Source organism: Carassius carassius, chromosome 10, assembly GCF_963082965.1.
Source record: "Carassius carassius chromosome 10, fCarCar2.1, whole genome shotgun sequence".
Classification (NCBI taxonomy): Eukaryota; Metazoa; Chordata; class Actinopteri; order Cypriniformes; family Cyprinidae; genus Carassius; species Carassius carassius.
The window spans coordinates 11,514,843-11,536,285 of NC_081764.1; the positions used below are offsets into that span (position 1 = coordinate 11,514,843).

The 21,443-nt window shown below is 36.2% G+C and overlaps 1 protein-coding gene across 3 annotated transcripts in view; it reads right to left on the bottom strand.

Annotated features, from left to right (window-relative positions):
- Positions 1-1,659: 1,659 nt before the first annotated feature.
- LOC132151804 (neuronal growth regulator 1-like) overlaps positions 1,660-21,443 on the bottom strand; it is a 135,612-nt gene continuing 115,828 nt past the window's right edge. For 2 of the 3 annotated variants that reach the window (XM_059560178.1, XM_059560180.1), the window contains one exon: positions 10,009-14,867. In XM_059560178.1, coding sequence (XP_059416161.1) covers positions 14,767-14,867 — 101 coding nt within the window. In that variant the 3' untranslated portion in view covers positions 10,009-14,766. Of the gene's footprint in view, positions 1,794-10,008; positions 14,868-21,443 lie in introns of those variants that run through there. The other variant, XM_059560179.1, reaches the window with a different exon arrangement.

Here is a 21,443-nt window from a genome sequence, read left to right on the forward strand (position 1 = left end):
ATTGTCTGCATTTGTCAAAGTAAAGGTTAAAAAAAGGGTTGGCAAATTCAACATAAGAGAAAGCTGGTGTAGTTCTTGAGAGGAAGAAAACAACTCTAGATTCTTGATGCCATTGTGACACCGCAGATGCAATTCTGTAAACATGTACATATCACTTGATGGGAAGTCGGTAAGTAATTGTATGTCAGCAACAAAACAGACAATAAAAGCCAGACAGGCCTTAGAGGTACTGTATGCACTGAACAGACTACTGACTAAAGGGTCACTTTTGCAGTCAGTGTGACAGCTCCATTAGTGTTAATGACAGTGTGTATTACTCCCTGAAACAACTATACCTGTGAAATAACATCGACAGCTGCTTCTGAAGACAGCATTTGATTCTGAACGGGTATACTTCATGTTAGAGACTTCTATTGCTTTATCTCACTTGTTTAGAACAGTTTTATATGATGCATCAGACAATTTCCTGCAATATGCTCTTTTGTGAGGTCATGGTTTGTCTGGCTTGCATGGCCCAGTAACAACACCAAGAGCAAAAAGTGTCTCTGTATTGACGGCCATTCAAAAGTATTTGTGAATTGTAATATATGATATGATATGAAGTAATATAATATAAACAGTGCTGTCAAACAATAAATCGTGATAAATCTCATCCAAAATGAACGTTTTTGTTTACATGTGTGTATATTGTGTATATTTATTATGCATATATAAATACACACATACAGTATTAGAACATATTAACATGTATTTACTATATATATATATATATATATATATATATATATATATATATATATATATATATATATATATATATATAAACAAACAAACTTTTTATAAATGCATGTATGTGTATTTATATATACATAATATTATTAATTTTTTTATTTTTTATTTATTAGATTTAATCATTTGACAGCACACAACTCAACACAACACAACAATATTGCAATGTATTGTATGATACTATAGGGCCTAATGAAATCTGTTTTAATGATTTAATTCAATTTTAATAATCAGAAATGATGTCCAATTCACTAAATTCATAAAACCTGAACAATTCAATAATCTACAAAAATGTCAACAGTAATAATTCCCAATAAAATGTGTTTTATTTTTCCAGAAATTCAGTGTTGACTGTTTTAATGTTTTTGTACTCTTTTTTTATGATTTAATACAAATGTATTATCAAAAACTTGTAAATAAATCAATGCAATTTAACAACTCAATTAAACTTTTAGGATCTAATCAAATTAAATTAAAACATGGATGGGATATGTTTTTTTAATCAGCTATATTGTTAGTATTATTAATATGTTGAGAATACATTCTGCTGTACAACAGTAATATAGTTCTATTATAATCTCTTCAAATTAAACCAAGCATTTTTTTGGCGAGTTGCAGTGAAGACTTGCATCTGATGGCAGTTTTATCATATGAAATTTTGGAACTCATGTTGCCCTAATATATATCATGTATTTTCCTGCTTCTCTTGAGTGATTCACATGGCATGGCTCACATTATTGGAACACAAATGCCAGTGATCAGAGACTCTCAGGAATCAGATTTATCCTACATTATGACCTTGTAGGTGCACTTAGAAGTATTATGAATACCGCTTAACGTTACTGGGGCGACATTTTCCACAGTTGTCATGACTATGATTTTTATTCACAGGCAATCCAGGGTTTTTGCTGATGTTGGTGCTTGACTGAAGTTGAAGTGTGAATTACTTCTAATGTGGAGGGCATCCCTGTTCAATGGCCATATGGTGACTGCATGGGAAGATTCTGTATATAATCAACCTGAAATAGAGACTCATTTCAGTTAGAGTGCAGGGTGTATCTCCTTCGGTGTCTAATTAAATACACTTTCACAAAGTAGGTTTAAGTGGCTACTTGGGTAAGCTTGAGTTTCGCTTTAGCCAGCCCTGGATTTTCAGTGTGATTAAAGTGGATATGTTTTAATGTTAAGCACAGTGCCATATCTAATAATAATGTAAAGAATTTGGACAAAAAAATCTATTACTAATATATAAACACTATTGTTAAAAAGTCTGGGGTTGGTAAGTTTTTTATTGTATTGCTTAATTAAAAATACAGTGAAAAGAGTTAAATATTATTACAATTTAAAATAACTGTTTTCGATTCCTGTGATGGTAAAGCTGAGTTTTCAGCATCATTACTCCAGTCTTCATTGTCACATGATGCTTCAGAAATCACTCTATATGCTGATTTGATGCTCAAGTAACATTTATTATTATTATTGTTATAACTGTTGACTGCTGGTTGATATATTTGTGGAGAGTGTGATACATTTTTTAGGACTCTATGATGAATATAAAGTTTAATAAACAGCATTTAATTGAAATAGAAATATCCTGCAACAAAGTAAATGTAAGACTGTAATTTCTGGTCAATTTAATGCATCCTTGCTGAATCAAAGTATCAATTTATTTAAATTAATCAATCAGTTGAACCAATTATATATCGACTCAAAAGTAAGTTAAGTTAATGTGGGCTTCAATTAATTTGAAACTAAGTTAAGTAAGTAAAGGTGAGCTTCAATAAAATACTTGGAAATACCTGGTACCTGGTAAGTGGATTAATACACTGGCTATCGATGATTATGTTAACAGAAACCTACAGCCACTTACAATCTCAATGTAGAGGTAGGCCTATGTACAGCTCATTTGTCTTTGACTAATCTGACATCCAGACATTGGCTGATCCCATTAGCCCGACAACCCAACTGGCGCAGCTGTTAGAGGTGCCATCATCATATAGTATTACACTTAAAGTTCAATAAAACCACACTGGTATACCAATTTAGTCTTCATTGCTTTTCACATTGCTGGAGAAATATATAATAGGTCAGCCTAATAACAAAAAATAAGGCCATGCAATTAAAGAGGTCATATGATGCGATTTAAAATTTTCATTTCTCTTTGGAGTGTTACAAGCTCTTGGTGCATAAAGAAGATCTGTAAAGTTGCAAAGACTAAAGTCTAAAATCCAAAGAGATATTCTTTATAAAAGTTAATACTTGTCCACACCCTCTTGAAACAGCTCATTCAAACACACCCCACATCTCTACCTCACTATGTGGGAAGATTTGCAAAACGGCGCCTAAATATTCACATAAAGAAAGAAGGCCTACCTTTTATTCTCGCTGTTGCTGCCAGTGCCATTTCGTAAAAAAGCTGTGTGTTTCATTGTGAAAGTGAAACTACTTTGTTTGGCCTTCCAAAAAAGTATGATATCCGCTTTGTCATGCCTAGAGCTGATCCGTGCTGGTCGCTGAGGAAATCTAATGTGGTTGCCACAACCCCCGTCTACTCCTTCGCTGAATCCGCCTGCCATCGCTCACTCAAGCCGTGGGCTGTTCCTCACTCAAGCCGTGGGCTGTTCCTTACTCAAGCCATGGGCTGTTCCTCACTCAAGCCGCTGGCCATTCCTCGATCTTTGCTAAGACAGTCTTTTGACTCGGGGTATGTAAGTAGGTTTACATATGTAAAGGATTTGCCACTGATGATTCAAACGTGAGTTTTGAGCAGTGTAGAGTAGCACTTGTTGTTTGTCATTTCTCCGATAACAAATAAAGACACTGTTTTATGTTAACGCAGCGCGATATGCAACGCAACGTGTAAAAAGACAGTATAAGTTATTATACTCAGTAATTATGTTCCCATTGGATGCTAAAACTGTCATGCCATCACAAATAATTACTGTATTTACATTACTGTAAGGGTAGGTTTAGGGTTGTGGTAGGTGTAGATGTTAATAAACCAAACTTTACAGTAGCATTTTTCGTTGTCAAATTGTTTTAGTGTGAGGAAAATCTGACAGGGAAGGACAAATTGACAGAACACCGGTGTTCTGACCGGGACACGCCATAACAGTATATGTTGAGGGACGTAACATGTCCGTCAGACGCTTGAAACATTTGGCCAATCACAACACACTGGCCAATCAGAGCATACCTTGCTTTTCAGATTGATGAGCTTTGTAAAAATCTAAGCGTTTACCATAGGTGGGGTATAGAGGAGAAACAATAATGTACATTATGTGGAAAATAATGTGTTTTTTGAACCTTAAACCACATAAACACATTTCATTACACCCCTTGTTACCCCTTTAAAATACTGCCAATAGCAGTTTGTGGAATCCATAATGTCTGTGTACTGCCACCAACATCACATCCTTTCCTGAACTGCAGATAACACTCACACAGTCAGTCATATTCTCAATTAATAAATATGAACACACACATGCATACCCTACATCAAAGAGCTTTTTTTTGTAGAAGCCAGAACACCAGAATATAAACCTTCCTGGATCCCATCCATAATGGGTCTCCTCCTGTCCTACAGTACAGGAAGAGGAGACCCTCCTCCTTTTTTCTCCATTTCACATTTTCCTATTTGCCAAAGATGATTTGTGTGTGATAATTTACACAGCTCAGTTTGCCATCCTTATGGGTAGGGGTAGGATCTAATTATAATAAAGATCAATAGTCTGCAAACTCTTTTTTGGGGTTTAAACTGTGATTCCCAATCAGAGGGGCAACTACATAAGTACTTAAGCAGGTTGTGAGGTATTTCTAAAGAATGTGATTGCCCCAAGAACTGACAAAACTTGTGATAGACACATAAGCTCAGGTGTCTCATTAAAAGGAGAGGAACCAACCCACACCAACAGTTTTAACAGATTTAAGTTTAAAGGTTGAATAATTGTAACAATGTCTACACTCAAAGAAAATGAAAGTTAATGTTGAAAAGTATCCAGTATGACATCTGTTAAGAGGAACACACTTCTGAATGATATCGATGAAGGGGGTACTTGAGCATTATTGATAGCACTGTGAGGGTAAATAAGACAAAAAAAGATAGGAAAATACTAGGCTAGAGCATACATTAGATTCGATTGCTCTATTAAAAATAAAGGTTCAAAAATGGCATTTTTTTTTCAGTGATGCCATAGAAGAAGGTGATTTGTTTGTGTGTGTGAAGAGCATTTCAATAATCTTTTATATAGATTTTTAATAAAGAATTTTAATATTGATTGTATTTTCAAACAGCGAAGCAAGAATTAAAGTCAACCTACATATTCAAATAAAGTAGAAATAACCCAAACTTGAAATTTCATTACCAAAGATATCTGATATCCATATATTTGAACAAACAGTGCTATATCACAACATATTTAGGATACAAGTAACCATGAATCGAGCGCAGGGTTAGTTCAGTCAGGCCATGGAGGCAAGGCTGTGAACAGCTGATGCGGTCAGCTGTCAAATCGCTCCAATCACTACCACTCTCCTATTAGACACGGGAACCCTCCCTCCCTCCCCATTATAAGCATGAGCACATTACTGCACACCTTCCAGCTGCCGTCTTCTTTGTTTCAGATCACTAAGGCTTCCAAAATCTTAGCTGGTATGGACCTCACTGCTGAGAGACACCCATCTTCATAACCAGGCTACAGGATAGACGTACCACTGCCACATCTACATGATTATCACTGTTTGCTTTAAAGACTTTATTAAAAGTCTTAATTGTTATGTATTTCTAAACTCATGGTTCCAGGGGGTTATGTTAAAGCTCTTGTATGTTAAATTATTCTGGGAGCAAGAACCCCCATAAGGAACCATACCGCCAAAGATAAATTGTGTTCAGTAAACTCATGTAAACTTGCCAAAGTGGTTCCTGTCTGAAATATGGTTAACATACTACAAATATGAAATCTTGGTTTACAATGTTCTAGCAATGTTCAAACGAAACCTGTTACAGGCCACAACAACAGAGAGAGTTAAATACCATTCACGTTCACACAAGCTTGATTTGAAGCTCTTATTGAACATTTGCATAATTCTAGCCTTAAGAAACCTGTTTCATGGGTAAGTTGAGACATGGAGGATGCGTGGTGTGATGGTGGAGCATCCCAGTTTTGCTCCTTTGTAGATTGCGTTTTTGTGCGCTGTCTTGCTCATGGCAATTCTTTGGTGAAACAAGATAGCGCTCTGTTTACCAGTGGGGAAGTTGAAATGGGATAAGAGGGATTTGTTTAGGTTTTGTCATGTGCAGTCAATTTAACCCCAAGTTAAATAACAATTGCAAGCAATTTATTGGTTTAATCTTACAAGGTTCTGCCTGGAGAAAGTATGAAAAATGAAAACCAACCCAACAAACAAGCAGGCAAGAAACAACTGCTTGAAATAAATCTTGATGTTCTAATTAGATTTGCTCTTATTGCTTTAATGAAAAAAACATAAACAGAGGGCTATTTGCATCCTTGTGCCTTGCTGGAGTGCCCAATTTTTGTGACATTGAAATCAATGAAAAAAATAAATAAATCATAAACCACACTCTAAATAAAACACTCACATGAAACAGCCTTCGGCGCTTGCCACAGGAAGTACGAGGGCATTATCAGTCTGTCAGCGAAGCCTCCCTTAACCACTATTTGCATCTCTCTGTTATTCCTTATCAGGGTGCATTCAGTTTGACATGCATTATGACTGATTCTCCACTCTTGTCACTGATTAAATTTCCATTAGCCATGCTTACCAGTTGTTGTGGCACTGAAAGCTCCTGAAAGATGTTCTCCAAATATGATTGCTGGGAAGAGAGCAGAGGTGGGATAATGACACAGTAACATGATTTTAGGAAGCACTCTGTGTGACGGCTCCCTCTCTCACCGCTTCAGTCTCTCCCTCACAACGTCCTTTCTCATTCTTCCCCTTTTCCATGTGGAGTTGCTTCTCATCTGTCATGAGCATAGGAATGAGGCAAGCATATAGAGAAAGACAGAAAGTGTGTATGTGTGTCTGTTTGTAGTGGGGTGTTAAGAGATCTATTTAAATCCTATCGTGCAAACACACACACACATACTCACAAATGGAAATAGCCAAGTTTTTCAGATCCGTATAACTCCCACAAATCTCTTTTCAGTCTATAGAGACAGTTCATTCCTCAACATGAAAATACTATTTCATAGTTACTGTTGTGTTGAAATAAACCCATATGATTTTTCTTTTTTTTTTGGAACAAAAATGTGGTCTTTTGAAGAACCTTAGAACATATCTTTTCCATACAAACCAACTAAACCAAACCACTTCACAAGATGTTGTCGATCTTGAGTCGTGTGGATAACTGTGATTTTATCGGATAGACTCTCAATCTGACGGCACCCATTCACTGCAGAGGAGCAATTGCTGAGCAAGTGATGCAATGCTAAATTTCTAGAAATCTGTTCTGATGGAGAAACAAACTCATTTACATCTTGAGTGGCCTGAGCGTGAGACATTTATTTATTTATTTATTTTTTACAGAAAAATAGGAGCATACATACTTAGAATAGCAGAGTGAAACAGTTAAAATGATTAGGTAAATAATGACAGAATTTATATATAACCCCTCATCATCTCAGCCTGTATGTTAAGCAGGGCACAGTTACTGTGCAAGTTTCAATATGGAGATAACATAAAATGGCCAGTATTTGAATGAATCTAACCATTATTTCTAATGACCAGCAGGATTAATTAGCGCGAGTAGGATGGGCAGCTCAGAGAGCAGTCTCTCCCTCATTAATCCGCTTGCAGGTGTTCTCCTTCCTCCCTCTCCCCCTCCGTCTGCACATTGAGAAGATCGACGAGAAGCCAAGTTATGCAAATTCAATCTTAATAGTCCACTGCAGAAATCACATCCTTGAAAGAACCTCCAGTGGAGGACAGCTGTAGATAAGAGGAGCATGAGACTGTGAAACACAAAGAAATGAGGAAATTGTGCAAACTGTGAGAACTTTTGTGTAAAGGTGTTGCTATCTTCTATGCTGAGAGACCAATGAATGATGTATCAGAGAGACTTTTTTAGGTTTGTGGGTTGAGCACATTTTCTCCAAGCTCCAAGTCAAATCAACATATTGTATTAATTTTTGTCATTGCCCGAATATCAAAATAAAAAAATTATAAATTATATATAATTAATATTGTTTTTAAATACAGCAGGGAGGATCACTGATCTGTGACTAATGTTAATTTGGAGCTGTTTTAGTAGGGGAGACTGGGGAGTGTTGCCACACAGAGTGATTTGCAACACCATCGGTTTAACCAATTAGAACTGAGCTACAGGGGTGAAATCACTATCAAACATGACCACCCTCCTGAGTTGAGAGCAGCAGTTGGAAGACTGTTTGTGATCTGGTTTTCTAATTTAATAAACAGCATCCAATCTTTTCATATGTAAAGTAATAATAGTAATATAAAAAAAAAGCAATATCACAAAGATATATCACAAAAACCCACAAAGATGCTGAAATATATATATATATATATATATATATATATATATATAAATGTGTTCAAAACCACAAATAAAATTGTCCCATTTTTGGTTTAATTACTTTACATATATGCTTTACCATATAGATTTTAAATAATTTTAATTAGCTAATTAATTTTTTAAAAACTTATTACCATTCAATTCATGTAAATAAAAGATTAGTGAAGTATATTTTAAAAGAAAATATTGTTATAGTCTTTCTATTTGAAAACTTCTGTGTTTAATTCGGTGTTATTTTTTATTTCTTTGTAAGTAACTGTGAAATTGTGTAGTGACAATAGTTTGGTAACACTTTAGAATAGGTAACACCTATTAGTTGCTTATTAGCATGCATATTACTAGATTATTAGCCATGTATTAGTGATAATTAAGAACATATTAATGCCTTATACTACTTATCCTTATTCTACGTCCCTAATCTTACCCAATACCTAAACCTAACAACTACCTTACTAACTATTAATAAGCGGCAAATTAAGAATTTATTGAGAGAAATGTTGTAGTTTCTAGTTAACAATTGTTACCTATTCTAAAGTGTTACCAATTGTTTCTATAATTTTTTTTTTCAGTATACACAATTTTAACTGATGTCCAGGTTTTCATTTAACGCTACAGTGTAATCCACCAATTACTGATATGCACAGTGCAAAAAAAAACAAAACAACAACAACAAAAAAAAAACTGCAATGTTACCCCCCCTCTAACTGGTGTTCTTTATTCAGTGCAGCATTTACTTGAAGTTGAAGGAGCACTGTGATGTGGGCCATTAACTGAAGCTTTAATAGGGCCATTGAAAATGACCTGGCCTGATCTCCAAATGAAAGATAAATATGCTGCAGTGTGGACATCTGTCATGGGGATGTGGGAGGAGGCTGACAGACTCAGAGTACTAAATCATTTCCAGGCTAAACTCTGGGTATGATTCACTTTGTGACCACGCTTATACAACGTGTTTTTCACCACAAAAGGTTAAAGATTTTTAGTTTAGAATGTACTCTGTAAACATGAATTACAAAGGATGTAACCAAATGTATTCACTGGGGAATGGTCTTTTTTTTTGGCAATTTTGTTTTTCATCAAGTGCAGCAGGAGGTCAGCTTGTTTCCAGCACACATAAAGCGCCATCTCCCATGAGGCGCTGCTTGGATCCTAGTGTAACAGGCCATGCACCACTGACATGGAAATTCAAAGACTGGGATTAACTCTTTAGACTTCAACAGACCTGCCAGTACATTATGTTCCCGATGAAAACCAAACGAGGAATGTTAACATGAAAGACAGAAAAAATCCTGCTATAGCATGAGGAATGTTTCCATAGTGAGAGAAAATGTCATTGTCAACTACATGATCAGCACTGTGGTGTAAATGCAATTTAAATGGGTCTATCTATGGCACTTGATTGAAAAGGACTGAAAAAAAAATTTACCAACAAATGAGCTAACAAATACAGTAAGCTGTTTTCATTATTACAGTAAGTGTGACATTATGTGGGATGTAACATTTTCGCATAGAAGTCTGTAGTCTTAATTACTGTAAATTGATTTAAATGTATACATATTTATTTTACATGCAATAAAACACACCATCTTGCATTCTGTCTTAATTATATCATATGCAGATGACTTTAAAATAATAACATTTCATTAAGTATCATGTAATGCACATTTCAGAGTTCCATCACCAACTTCCAACTTTATTAGTATCAAACCACTGCTACAAAATTACATCAAACATGATGAAAATGAACTTGCATACGTGCTATACACAATGTAAGCTTTAAAGTAATTAAAGTATATGATTCTTTTTTTTTTCTTGACAAATATCAATATATATCAATGCCACTTAAAGCCATATATGTCATTCCAGTAATCTAGAGCCTAAAATATACAACTATATCCCTGGCGGGTAAAGTATCTCCATACACATGTAAGTAAAGATGACCATTTCAAATTTCGCATCACAGAAATTTCAGCTTCAAGAGTTGAGGAAATAAAATTACAGCCATCCCAATATGGTTACAATGTCCATTTTACTTAGTCACCAAATTGAACAAAACAAAATAAAAAGTACCGAAATCAAACAAACATGTATATACTAAAAGTAACCAAAGCTCACCAAATGTTTCCAAAAAGAATTAGTGTAAATTTGGATCGTTCTGGTGGGTGTCCTCTTCTGCTCAATTACTCAGAAGCAGACGGTTGGTTTCACTGGTGGACTTATTCCACTTCACAAAATAACTGCTTAAGATATGAACAATGTCAACACAAATAGCCCATGCCATTCAAAACAGCTAGCAACAATTACCAGGCCAACCAACATCTAATGAGACATAACAGTGAATAAAAGAGAACGGTGTGTTTTTATAAAATCCTGGACTTGCATTCTAAATTGATCCCTTGCTTTTCACGTTAAACATTTCTCCTGATGAGACACAATCGGTGGTTTCAAACAGAGCTCAGTGTAAGAGAGCTCTGCTAAAACCTTAGCATTATCAGAACCACTGCATCAGTGCTTGGCTAACTTATTTTCCAGCTCAATGAAAATAATGAGTGAGAGGGCTGACAAACACTTCATGGCGAAGAAGAAAAAAAAAAGCTTTAGAATTCACTCATTCTCGTTTTGGCAGCCACTTTATTATCCAGACAAATATTTTGCCAATGAACGTTCCTACCAGCTAAGTACAGTCATGGCGGCCACTTCATTTGTCATCAGTTTCGTATCATTTGAAGGTTTAACACAATGGCTGAAAACCAAAAGGACTTTGCAAAGGATTATAGGTTTTGTTCTTTATGGTGCTCCATGGAGTCAATTAGAATGCTGCAAAACTGCAATTACTGCCAAGCATTCTGAAAAGGACAGAGGTTTATGTAGATTACCGTCAGCCCAGCCATAGTGCTGCTGGGAGAGTGAGCGCTCACAGCTGGTTAATGCAGCACCCTCCAGCACTCCACAAAATCATCCTCCAGAAACTGACAAAGGCACAGGAAGAATTTTATTAACTGCCAGGTCAGAAGAATCACCTCCCCTGACCGCACACACAGCACTCTCAAACCGACTTTCAAAAGAGTCTGGCCAAGACAGAGATGGAGCTGGCAGGTTTTTAATCATTAAAAAAAAAATACTGCCTACCACCTTCATTTTGTCTTGCCAGCAGCTTCACTCGAGATAGGAGATGAAGTATCTCAAATGTTTGGTTTTTTTGGACCGTACACGGGTGGTTACACATCCACCAAAGATTTTTTTTACTGATATGTGCTCATAGGATTTAAAAAAGTACCAAAATGACTGCCTCATATCACATGGCGAGTACTCTGGGAAGGTGTTAGAACCCAAGGGGTCTCCTCGGGACAAAACATACCGTGCTGCTTGCAATAATTTGAACCCATTTGAAAATAGCACTGGACTACCGGGTTTTCATGACCACTGGCACCACGCAAGTTCCGCTTACCTGTCACAACTCTGCGTATGAGTGCTTGGCTCACGTGAGAAATTTCATTGAATATTAATGCATGTCCAGGAATGTGATTATCAAGTCATTAGATGCTAAGAGTGAAAATTTGCAGCACATTTGCCTGTTATTTACAGACTCTTTTGAAAGGCTGTAACTTTCAGGAGAATTATGCATGCATGAATGCTCTTGTCTGCTTTTTTTATCTTGATATCCACTTATGCAGTTTTAATGATGCTTTAATGAGCTCTTTGTTAACGTTTCATTCACAATATTTATTAAAAGAGCATGTGCTACTTTATATCTTTATGGAACTCAAAATTGGTAGACATAAAAAAAAGCGTCTAGAATCTTTCATTAGCTTTTAGTTTGGACTGAAAGAAGCCAGAAATACTGCACAACACTGATTTGTCTGGTATGCATGGCAAATGCTTATTAGGCTTAGACATGGCAATCGACACGGAATGGCAACAGATCATATCAATGAATACTTTTAAAGGCACATTTTATACAGTACTTGCTTCTAGAGTTGACTCAAAATGTTATTTCATGTTGAAATGAAATGCAGCTTTTTTAACTGTCAAAGTGATTGGTGTTAATCTGCGATTATGGAGGTTTGTGGTAATGATAAGCAAGTGCAATGTTACTTTTTACATAACAACGGCGAGAGCCAGGCCTTCACAGCGATGAATATTTAAACATCCCTCGGTTTGATCTTTGAGGCTTTCAGGTCTGTAATACGGAAAGGGACGTATAAGTAAAATCTATATTATTCTGTGACTGAGTACAACAGAATATATTTGTTGTAAGTGTGAAGTATTCAGTCTCTTCCTGTCACTGAAAATATAGTTTGTGCAAGAAATAATATACAAAACAAAAGAATGTAAACTTGTCACACCTTAACCAAATAGCCTTAATATAGTCCATAGGAAAGGACCCAGTATTGCACACTGAGCAGAAATGAGTCTGTGATGATTTTCACAAAGAAAAAACATTTCATCGTAGCTCAACAGACAGGCCAAGTGATGTTCAGTAGTGTGGAACACATCTCATTAAGTCAAAGCAGCCTCGAAACTGTTTTTTTTTTTCTCAAATTATCAATTTATGGTAAGTGGCCACCTTAACATACATATTAATTTGACATGCAGCACATTTATAATTCTGCACATCTTAGTATACAATAAGTGTGTGGGAACTAGGGTAGAGGTTAAACTAAACCTAGACACTGGCTCTACCAATAAGATAAAATTAATTCTACTTTCTTTGAATATACACACATGTGACTCGTTTTCTATATTACCGTATGACTGGTTCACACCCTCTGAGTTAAAAGTAGATTATTTGATTACAAACGGTTCTTTTTTCCAACTTCTACTCGTTTGACAAGAATCAACAACAGTTGTGGCATCTAAAATAAAAAAAAAGACAACATTGTAAACTATGCCATACTGCATACGTATTTTGAAATAATATTCATTCACATGTTTGGATCCACACTTGAAAGTTTCATGTTGTCCCCACAAGGGAAGTGCATATTCTTTTTTTTCTGCTTCCCTATTCAAAACTATTTCACACTGACAGAAGCAAAGCAGGTAATATGTTAATACATTAGAAAAATCTTGTTCAAATTATTACAACCATAAAACATACTGCATAAAATTAAAGAAAAAAAACAATAATGATTTGAATGATCAGTTCCATTAGACACTGTTCATAAATTCGTCATTTAATCAAAGTGCACATCAAATATGACACACTTTCTAATGCTTTCCCTCCAGTTTTTACTTTGGATAGGCCTGTTACATTATTTTGCATGCTGACAACTAAAGAATGTCTTTTATGTGCTATATATATATATATATATATATATATATATATATATATATATATATATATATATATATATATATATATATATATATATATATATAAAATGTTATATAATCTCAAATGCAAAACAGGCATTTTCTCCATTCCTTTTTTATATTAGAGCTCTCATTGTAAAGACCCTCGGGGCAGAAAGGTCAGCTCTGTAACTCTGCTTTTCTGTTTTAGAACCTTTTGACCACTGTATGAGGCTCACTGTAATTTTACAATTAGGCTCACAAATAGTTTTACAAGTGGCAAATTTATCTCATACATTTACATATTTTAATCTCGAGTGCAATCTAGGATTTTTTCCTGCAGTAAAACAACTAATTTATGTATTTCTAGAATAACTAGAAAGGTTGATGATCGTACTGAAAGGTTGATGATCGTACTCTGCATAATTCAGTTAAATGCAATTGGAGTCTATAGCCCAGAGGTCTAAACCATTGAGGTATGGCTGTAGTTTTGGTCCATAATCATATTTCACTGTCAGTGGAAAAACCCTGCACATTAGCGTATTAAACTAAAGTTGCTCTTCAGTTGTTCACTTCACCTTTGACTGTATCACTTCTGATATCAAATTCAATATCTCTCCTTTGTGAAATCCTAAACAGTGTTTCTCGGTTCACTGGATTTAAATGAGCTTGGCAAAAACCACATTACTTAAACACTTTGCCGGGTTTATGGGTATGAGAATGATGTACCAGCACAGAGAGCAAGGTGGCACACTACGGTGTCTTTCCTTTTACAATAACAAAGACACTAATGTCACACACCCTCACTTTTCCAAAGTGTGCTTTCAGCTAATTTGTGAGCATTCAAAGGGGACAATGTGTGCTGATTCACAAATTGGGAAATCAGGAAAAGAAAAGAATAGAAAATAAGACAAGAGAAAGAAACCCAAACCTCTAAAACCATTATGTATTTACATGATGACAAACACCACAGAAGAAAATTGCCATCCTAACATAAGCAATGCTGATTAAATCCCTCGCTGCTTTCCAAACACACTGTACCAGATTGGATCCAGCCATCAGCAATGTCAAAGGATCTGTAAATGCTCAAAAGGGTTCTATACAGTCATTGTGTATGGCCATCCCCAGGTCTAGTAAATACTGATGAGAGAGGAGAGAGCCAGGATCAGGTACCGGCAGGCCAGCAGGACTTCAGCGCCTCCTGTACTTCCATACGGAGCGGTGTTGGGTGCTGTAAACAACAGAGCAGAGACACACGCTGATTAGCAGATTCTCTCTCTCTCCTGGCAGCAAGTCATAGTTTCAGTCAAGCAGTACCTCCTCCCTTTTCATATGAGCAAAGCTCACGCTGCCTTCCTTCACGCTCTCAAATCAAGACTCACAACGAGCTCGCATGCCGGAAGGAGTCCTTCAAAAAGATGCCTTGTTTTAAACCCATGCTGGGTACTTAAAAATGAGAAGGCGTAACAATTCATCTCAAAGATATGATATGTTGCTTTTTCTGCTCTTACCTTTGAACCTACTAGGACACATCAAATCTCTTTCATCCATAATGAAAATATATGTGCATAAAATATATTTTTGAAAATATGCAAAAACCTGCTGACATGCTTCTAGGCTGTTCTGGGTGGTTGCCAGTATTGGCACGTTTCTATGTGGTTGCTAGGGTGATCTGTGTGGTTGCCAAGGAGTTTCTAAGCAGCTGTTAAGATGTTATGAGCACATTGCTATTTCCTTTGCTAGGGTGTTCTGGATGGTCACCAGGGGCACTGCTATGCAGTTGCTGAGGAACCGAGAAACTTTGAATAATTCTTAATACACTGCTACAGTGTGTGGTTGCAAGGGTGTTGCTATGCAATTGCTAGGTTGTTCTGGGTGGTTGCCAAGGAGCTGTTTAGATGTTACGAGCACATTGCTATGTCCTTTGCTAGGGTGTTTTGGATATCACCAAGGTACTTTTAAAGATTCTTACCACATTGCTTTGTCATTGCAAAGGGTGTTCTGGATGGTTGCCAAGGAGTTACTAAGCAGCAGCTAAAGGATGGAATACACTACACTAGGCATCATACACTTGCCTTTGACTTTGTAAATAGTTATAGATGAAAAGCTGGCCATCACACATTAAATGACTGAGGATCATACACTACCAGACTTTAAAGTCTTTCCGGGCACAACAAACTCATGCAGAAACTCTCTTGTTGCTAGGAGACACGTGAAAAATGAAAACAATATGTGTTCTAAAATCAGCTCAAAATATCAAATATGTTTGATATCCTCTGACTGGATAGATTCATGTTCTGAAGCTAAACAAATTGGAGTCTGTGGCCATCACACACTATGAGATTTTCTGTGAAGTCTGCCAACTGACAACTAGCATCACCTTCTCCAGACTATAAATCAGAACAAAAATCTGTAGTGTATTCTAACTGTAAGATGTTCTGAGTTCTTATTAGCACATTGCTTTGTGGTTGCTAGGGTGTTGTGGTGGTTGACAGGAGGTTGCTATGTAGTTGCAAAGTGCATTGAGTGGTTATTTCAATGTTGCTCTGCTCGGTGGTCAATAGTCAAAAAATTGTTATTCACTTCCATATCATGGTATGTGGCAAAATTTAATCTCCAAGCATAAGCATTAGCAATAGTGATGTATGCATTAGCAAACTCCAGTGATAAGCCTGTGCTGATGCTAGGTATGCTCATATTTTCTCAGCCAACACAGATCTCAGTGGCTGAAAGCCTTCAGGTCTGTCCCTGAAGCAAAATAACTTGACTGTAGTACTCAGGAGAGGTGCTTCAGAACAGGTGTGAGAGTGTACAGGCATTCATCTTCATGAGAGCTTTTGTTTCACAGCTCTGTTAATGACAGACACTGGCCTACCTAAGGAGATTAGTACATCACACACACAAATACACACTCACACACTCAGGAGATTATGTGTCCTGGCTGGTATACTGACTTTTTTTTACATCCAGCAAATTTTTGTTATGCACGCTATTTGCGAATACATGTGATGCCAGTATCTAATGGAGTCCTTTTGATATGAATTCATTTGTTTGAATTGTTTTCCTGCATTGAAAACCACAATAAGACTGAATCATGGCATCAGATAGCACATCTGACAGTAATAAGTATGTTTGTGCATGGAAGGTTGATAAAATAATTGCTTTGTGACAAGTCCTCTCATGAACTTCAAAAAATGGAAGCTCAAAGCTCAGATGAAAAGCTGTGCATTCATTTTCGGTTCCATTTCAGCTTTTATGGCTTTAAATTACCAGTGTTGCTTAAAAATCTTTAAACCAAAGAAATACAGCCTTTTGCAAAAGGAAGCCCGGAAAATCAGAAATGTCTATATGAGATAGGAAATTATGCAAATTGTGATGATGTGCATGAGATACATGGTCAGGCCGGGGTAGAAACGAGGAGAGCAAACTGCCCTGTACACTGCAGCTTCATTCTGTCTCCATCCAAAGCATCAGATAATGACACAGTTTTTGCTAGGCAGAGAGAGTGGAGCCGGTAACCATGGAAACAGCTCACATCCTGCGTTGGCCCCTTTGCCAGAGCCACAGAGTGTGCACAACGCTACCAATGGAACAGAATCATTTAGGCTATAGGCACCTGCTGCAGTTTCTAACTAGAAGCACTCTTTGTCAAAAAACAAACAACGCCATATGGCATGTTAAAGGTAAAAGGACGAAACGCTTTGTCCCTACAGTATATTTCTTTCCAGTGCCCCATCGGACTAATAGCTACTGGAACGTCTGCGATGATTAAGGGTCGTGCCAGAAACATCCTATCATCTGGCACTATAGAAGCAATTAAGGAAAGCACCAATATTACCTGCCTGGCTGCGTTGTGTGAGTTAGGGAGCTGTTTAATATCCCACTGCGTCTAAATCAGTCTGTTGTTGTGACGGTGCACTTGCCATTTTAATTAACTCAACCCCTCCCCGTCCAGACAATGGCTGCCTTGTCATTACACTGCTTTAAATTTAAAGTGTGTAAATACAGTGAGAAAAGAGGTTATTGCACTGGCTTTTGCAACAACATGGCGGCCCCAAAGACATATGATTGAAGTTAGTTCTGGTATTAGGAATGCCTTGACATTTCGCACTTAAAAACAAATTGTCAGATTAACCGCTTAAAGATGGCATATCTTGAGATGCAAGAGCATCAATTTCCTCATTAAGTTCGGATCAGGGAGTAATCAGTCATGTGCGTCTAAATCATGGTTATGCACTCTATCTAAACCTTCCGTTTGTATGATTATGAAGAGGCCACGTATTATAATTCTGCATAATGATTGCTGAGGAACTGCTTAAGGCCACAGACAGAAGTTTCCGCACAGCCTATATATAAGTACAAGACTCCAATTAAAGCAAATGAGCGCTCTCCCTCTGTTCTACTTTGTGTATTTGTTTTGGTTGATTTAGTTAACTGCTTAAGTTTTTTATGCATAATGTTGTTTGTGTGACAGCACAGTATAAAAAGAAAGGCTGCCATAATCAGCTGGAAGTTCGAGTCCCACCATTCCTTTTAACTGGCACAAGACCCATCGTTAAGCTACTTAATGGATTTCATCCTTCCATTCCATGCTCTCCCTCTTTGTTCTTTTCTTATGCTGTGATAAAACACATTACAGTTATAATAAAATTATTTCCACAGTTTTCATTTTCATTTTATTACAATAAAATGAATAGTTTTGGTTCTGATTAGTCAATTCCTGAATTTAATTTGATGAACTACTGACATTTTAATAATTAAAAGTACACTACAATTCGAATGTTTGAAGTCAGTAAGACATTTTTTTTGAAAAATGAATACTCTCATTAAGAAATAATGCATTAAACTGATCAAAAGTAACATATTTCCAAAATAATAAATAAATAAACAAAAAAATTATATTAAGCAGCACAACTGTTTTCAACACTGATAGTAAAAAAAAAAAATGTTTCTTGAGCATATTACACGATCTCTAAAGATCATGTGACACTGAAGAAAGACACCAGTAATGGCTGCTGAAAAATTTTGCTTTGCCATCACAGGAATAGATTAGAAATTATAAAATAAAAAGAGAATATAAACTGGAATTTAAAGAAATTAACATAGCCCCAATAAGTCAAGTTATTAACAAAAAAGGGAAAGTTTGTCAAGATAAACTTTCAATATCAATTTGACAGCCTTATTTGAAAGTTTGAAAAATGTTGAAAATGTCTTATAGCCGGACAGATTTATGGCCAAGGTTGATAAACATTTAATTCCCCAAAATGCCATTATGTTGAATTTCTTTGACTTGCAATTTACTAAATTCCACTTCCAACTTCCTGTGTGAGGTGTGGTCAATTCTTTCAAATTCCGAATTTTGCACAACCCTGATGGCCCTTAGTAAAATTAATGTTTGCTCATTATCTAATAAAATAAAACATATTCAATATACAGTCAACTGTTTTAAATTCATACTGTTGTGCAAATTCAGAATCAATTCTCCCTAAAACACATGTAGTACAGCAGAGCAAACGAAACAGTTTACATAATGAACTGAAAGCAATCATCTCAATGGTGGTTATGTGAGTGTGGCTGTAGGTAATCCAGGTAATCTGCACAGATGACGGCTGGCAGCAGCACTTCTCCCTTAAGGCTAGTCTTCTCTGGCTTCAAGAGAAGGGTTCAATGTCCCTGACCATCAATCAGTGGCCTATTGTTCCCTCTACTGCCTCTAGAGAAAGCCTCACCACGCAGGCCTAAGCTTCTGCTGAGTCCTTGGCAATCTGGCGTAAATCCCACATCTCCAATCTTGGATTTGACAAATATTCCCTTTAATCCTCTTTCAGTATTTCTGCTCTCCATATGATAAACTACCTAATTCCCTGTCATAATAGAACAAACATGAACAATTTTGTTTTCCTCGGCTTGCTTTCGCACAAACATCCAGTCACTTGGTATCATTATTGCGCTGCATGTACTTGTAGGTTTGAAAACTTTGCTTGGAGTACTTTGCTTATTTTAAATCAGTAACTAAACAGCATCAGAAGGAAAGTTTTATATACTCATTAGAGCTGTCAGTTTAACACATTCATAACCCAATTAAGCAGACCATTATGATTATGGCCCAGTTCACACTGCTCTTGCTTTTTCTGCAAATACTGATTAATGTGATTTTATCGTCTCAATACGCCTTTATATAATCTGATTAATTACTTAGAATATCGTGCAATTCACTTGATTTAAAAAAAGAATGATCTGACAGCTCTAATATTCATTGTTATTTACATGATAGTGGAGTAATTTAAAGAAAGCAATAGAAAAACTATAATGAAGTTCTTTCCTTATCCATGTAATCAGAACACTGCAATGAAACAGTTTCAGAAAGAAAGATTTATTCATTTATTCATTAGGGCTGTCAATTTAACACATTCATTTAGTTATAATTAAGCAGCACAGAATAAGTAAGAGGCTGTTCACACCGTTATTGAATTCAAAAACAGCTGGATGGAGCGCAAACAAAATGGAACAGAACGCAGGGGTTTTCGAGACATGTTTTTCTATGTTGAATTACTTCAGATTTAACACAACCAAAGATGTCAGTCTGAACGACAAGACATGACATAATAGAAAAAGATGCCAGTCTGACTGATTTATGTAGACCTACAATTAAAAAATAGCACAGAAAGAATCTGCAAAAATGGATTGCTATGGACTGTAGGCCAGTGATAGGCTAATGTTCAATCATACAGAGAAACAACAACAATAAATGTAATTCTAAAGTAATGTAATATTACCGCATAACCTTTATTTGTGGAGTTTTTTTCTCAGCAAACACTGATGCGTTTATATACTCTAATAATATTGTTATGTAATTTGATTAATCAGAATATAATGTAATTAGCTAGTTTAAAAATCTTCCTATTATTTATGTACTGACATATATATGGTATTTAAAAGAATTCCACGTCCATAAAACATGGCACTTTTAGTATTTTGTTTGAAAGAAAGTGAAACAAAGAAACTGCACAATGTGAGTTTCTAACAAGGAGAATAAATGATTTAGTACATAAAATGAAAACTTGAAGTGCCTTCAATTACAATCTGAACAGCAATTGACAGAATAAACACATGGTGAACAAGCTGCCACTATGAGTCAAAACTGAATAGCACTTGGACAAAATGAAGTGTCTGTGCAACTGTCTGATCAGTTTTGAGTTAACCACCTTTCTACAACTTGGGGCACTGAAAAGGGTTGTTATTTTTGACACAAATGCTTATGATTTTTCTGCTGTGATAATGATAATGGGTTTGAAATCCCAGGAATGCATTATCATAAATGGAGCCTAACGCTATGTGTGATGGTCTGATGAGATATAAATGAGCTAAATTCTGATTCAGTGCTGAGTAAAAGCTTATTTCAACATTTTATACAGAAGGAGTTCACCTGACATGCTGGTATTGAATAAAACTCGACTGCGTCTCTCGACTGCGGCCTTCAGCTTCACCTGAACACTAACACAGCAGAAAATCTGTTTGATACAAGACTGCAGCAGACAACAAAATACATTAAATTTCACTTCCCTTATTATATACACTTTTCAGCCCAGGTGGCACTTTCATACTGGACCTTCTTAAAAAGAGACATATTTAGTGTGATAACCATCTCCTGTCATCACTTTTTTTAAATTTCACCAAACATTCTTTCCCCTCAAAGCACGTTTCATCCTTAGGCTTGTCTGAGCGAGGAAGCGTGAAGTTATTGCCAGTAATTGACCCAATGTATTGATTGATCATTGCGCTGTATTTTAAAAGCCACTATTTCCTG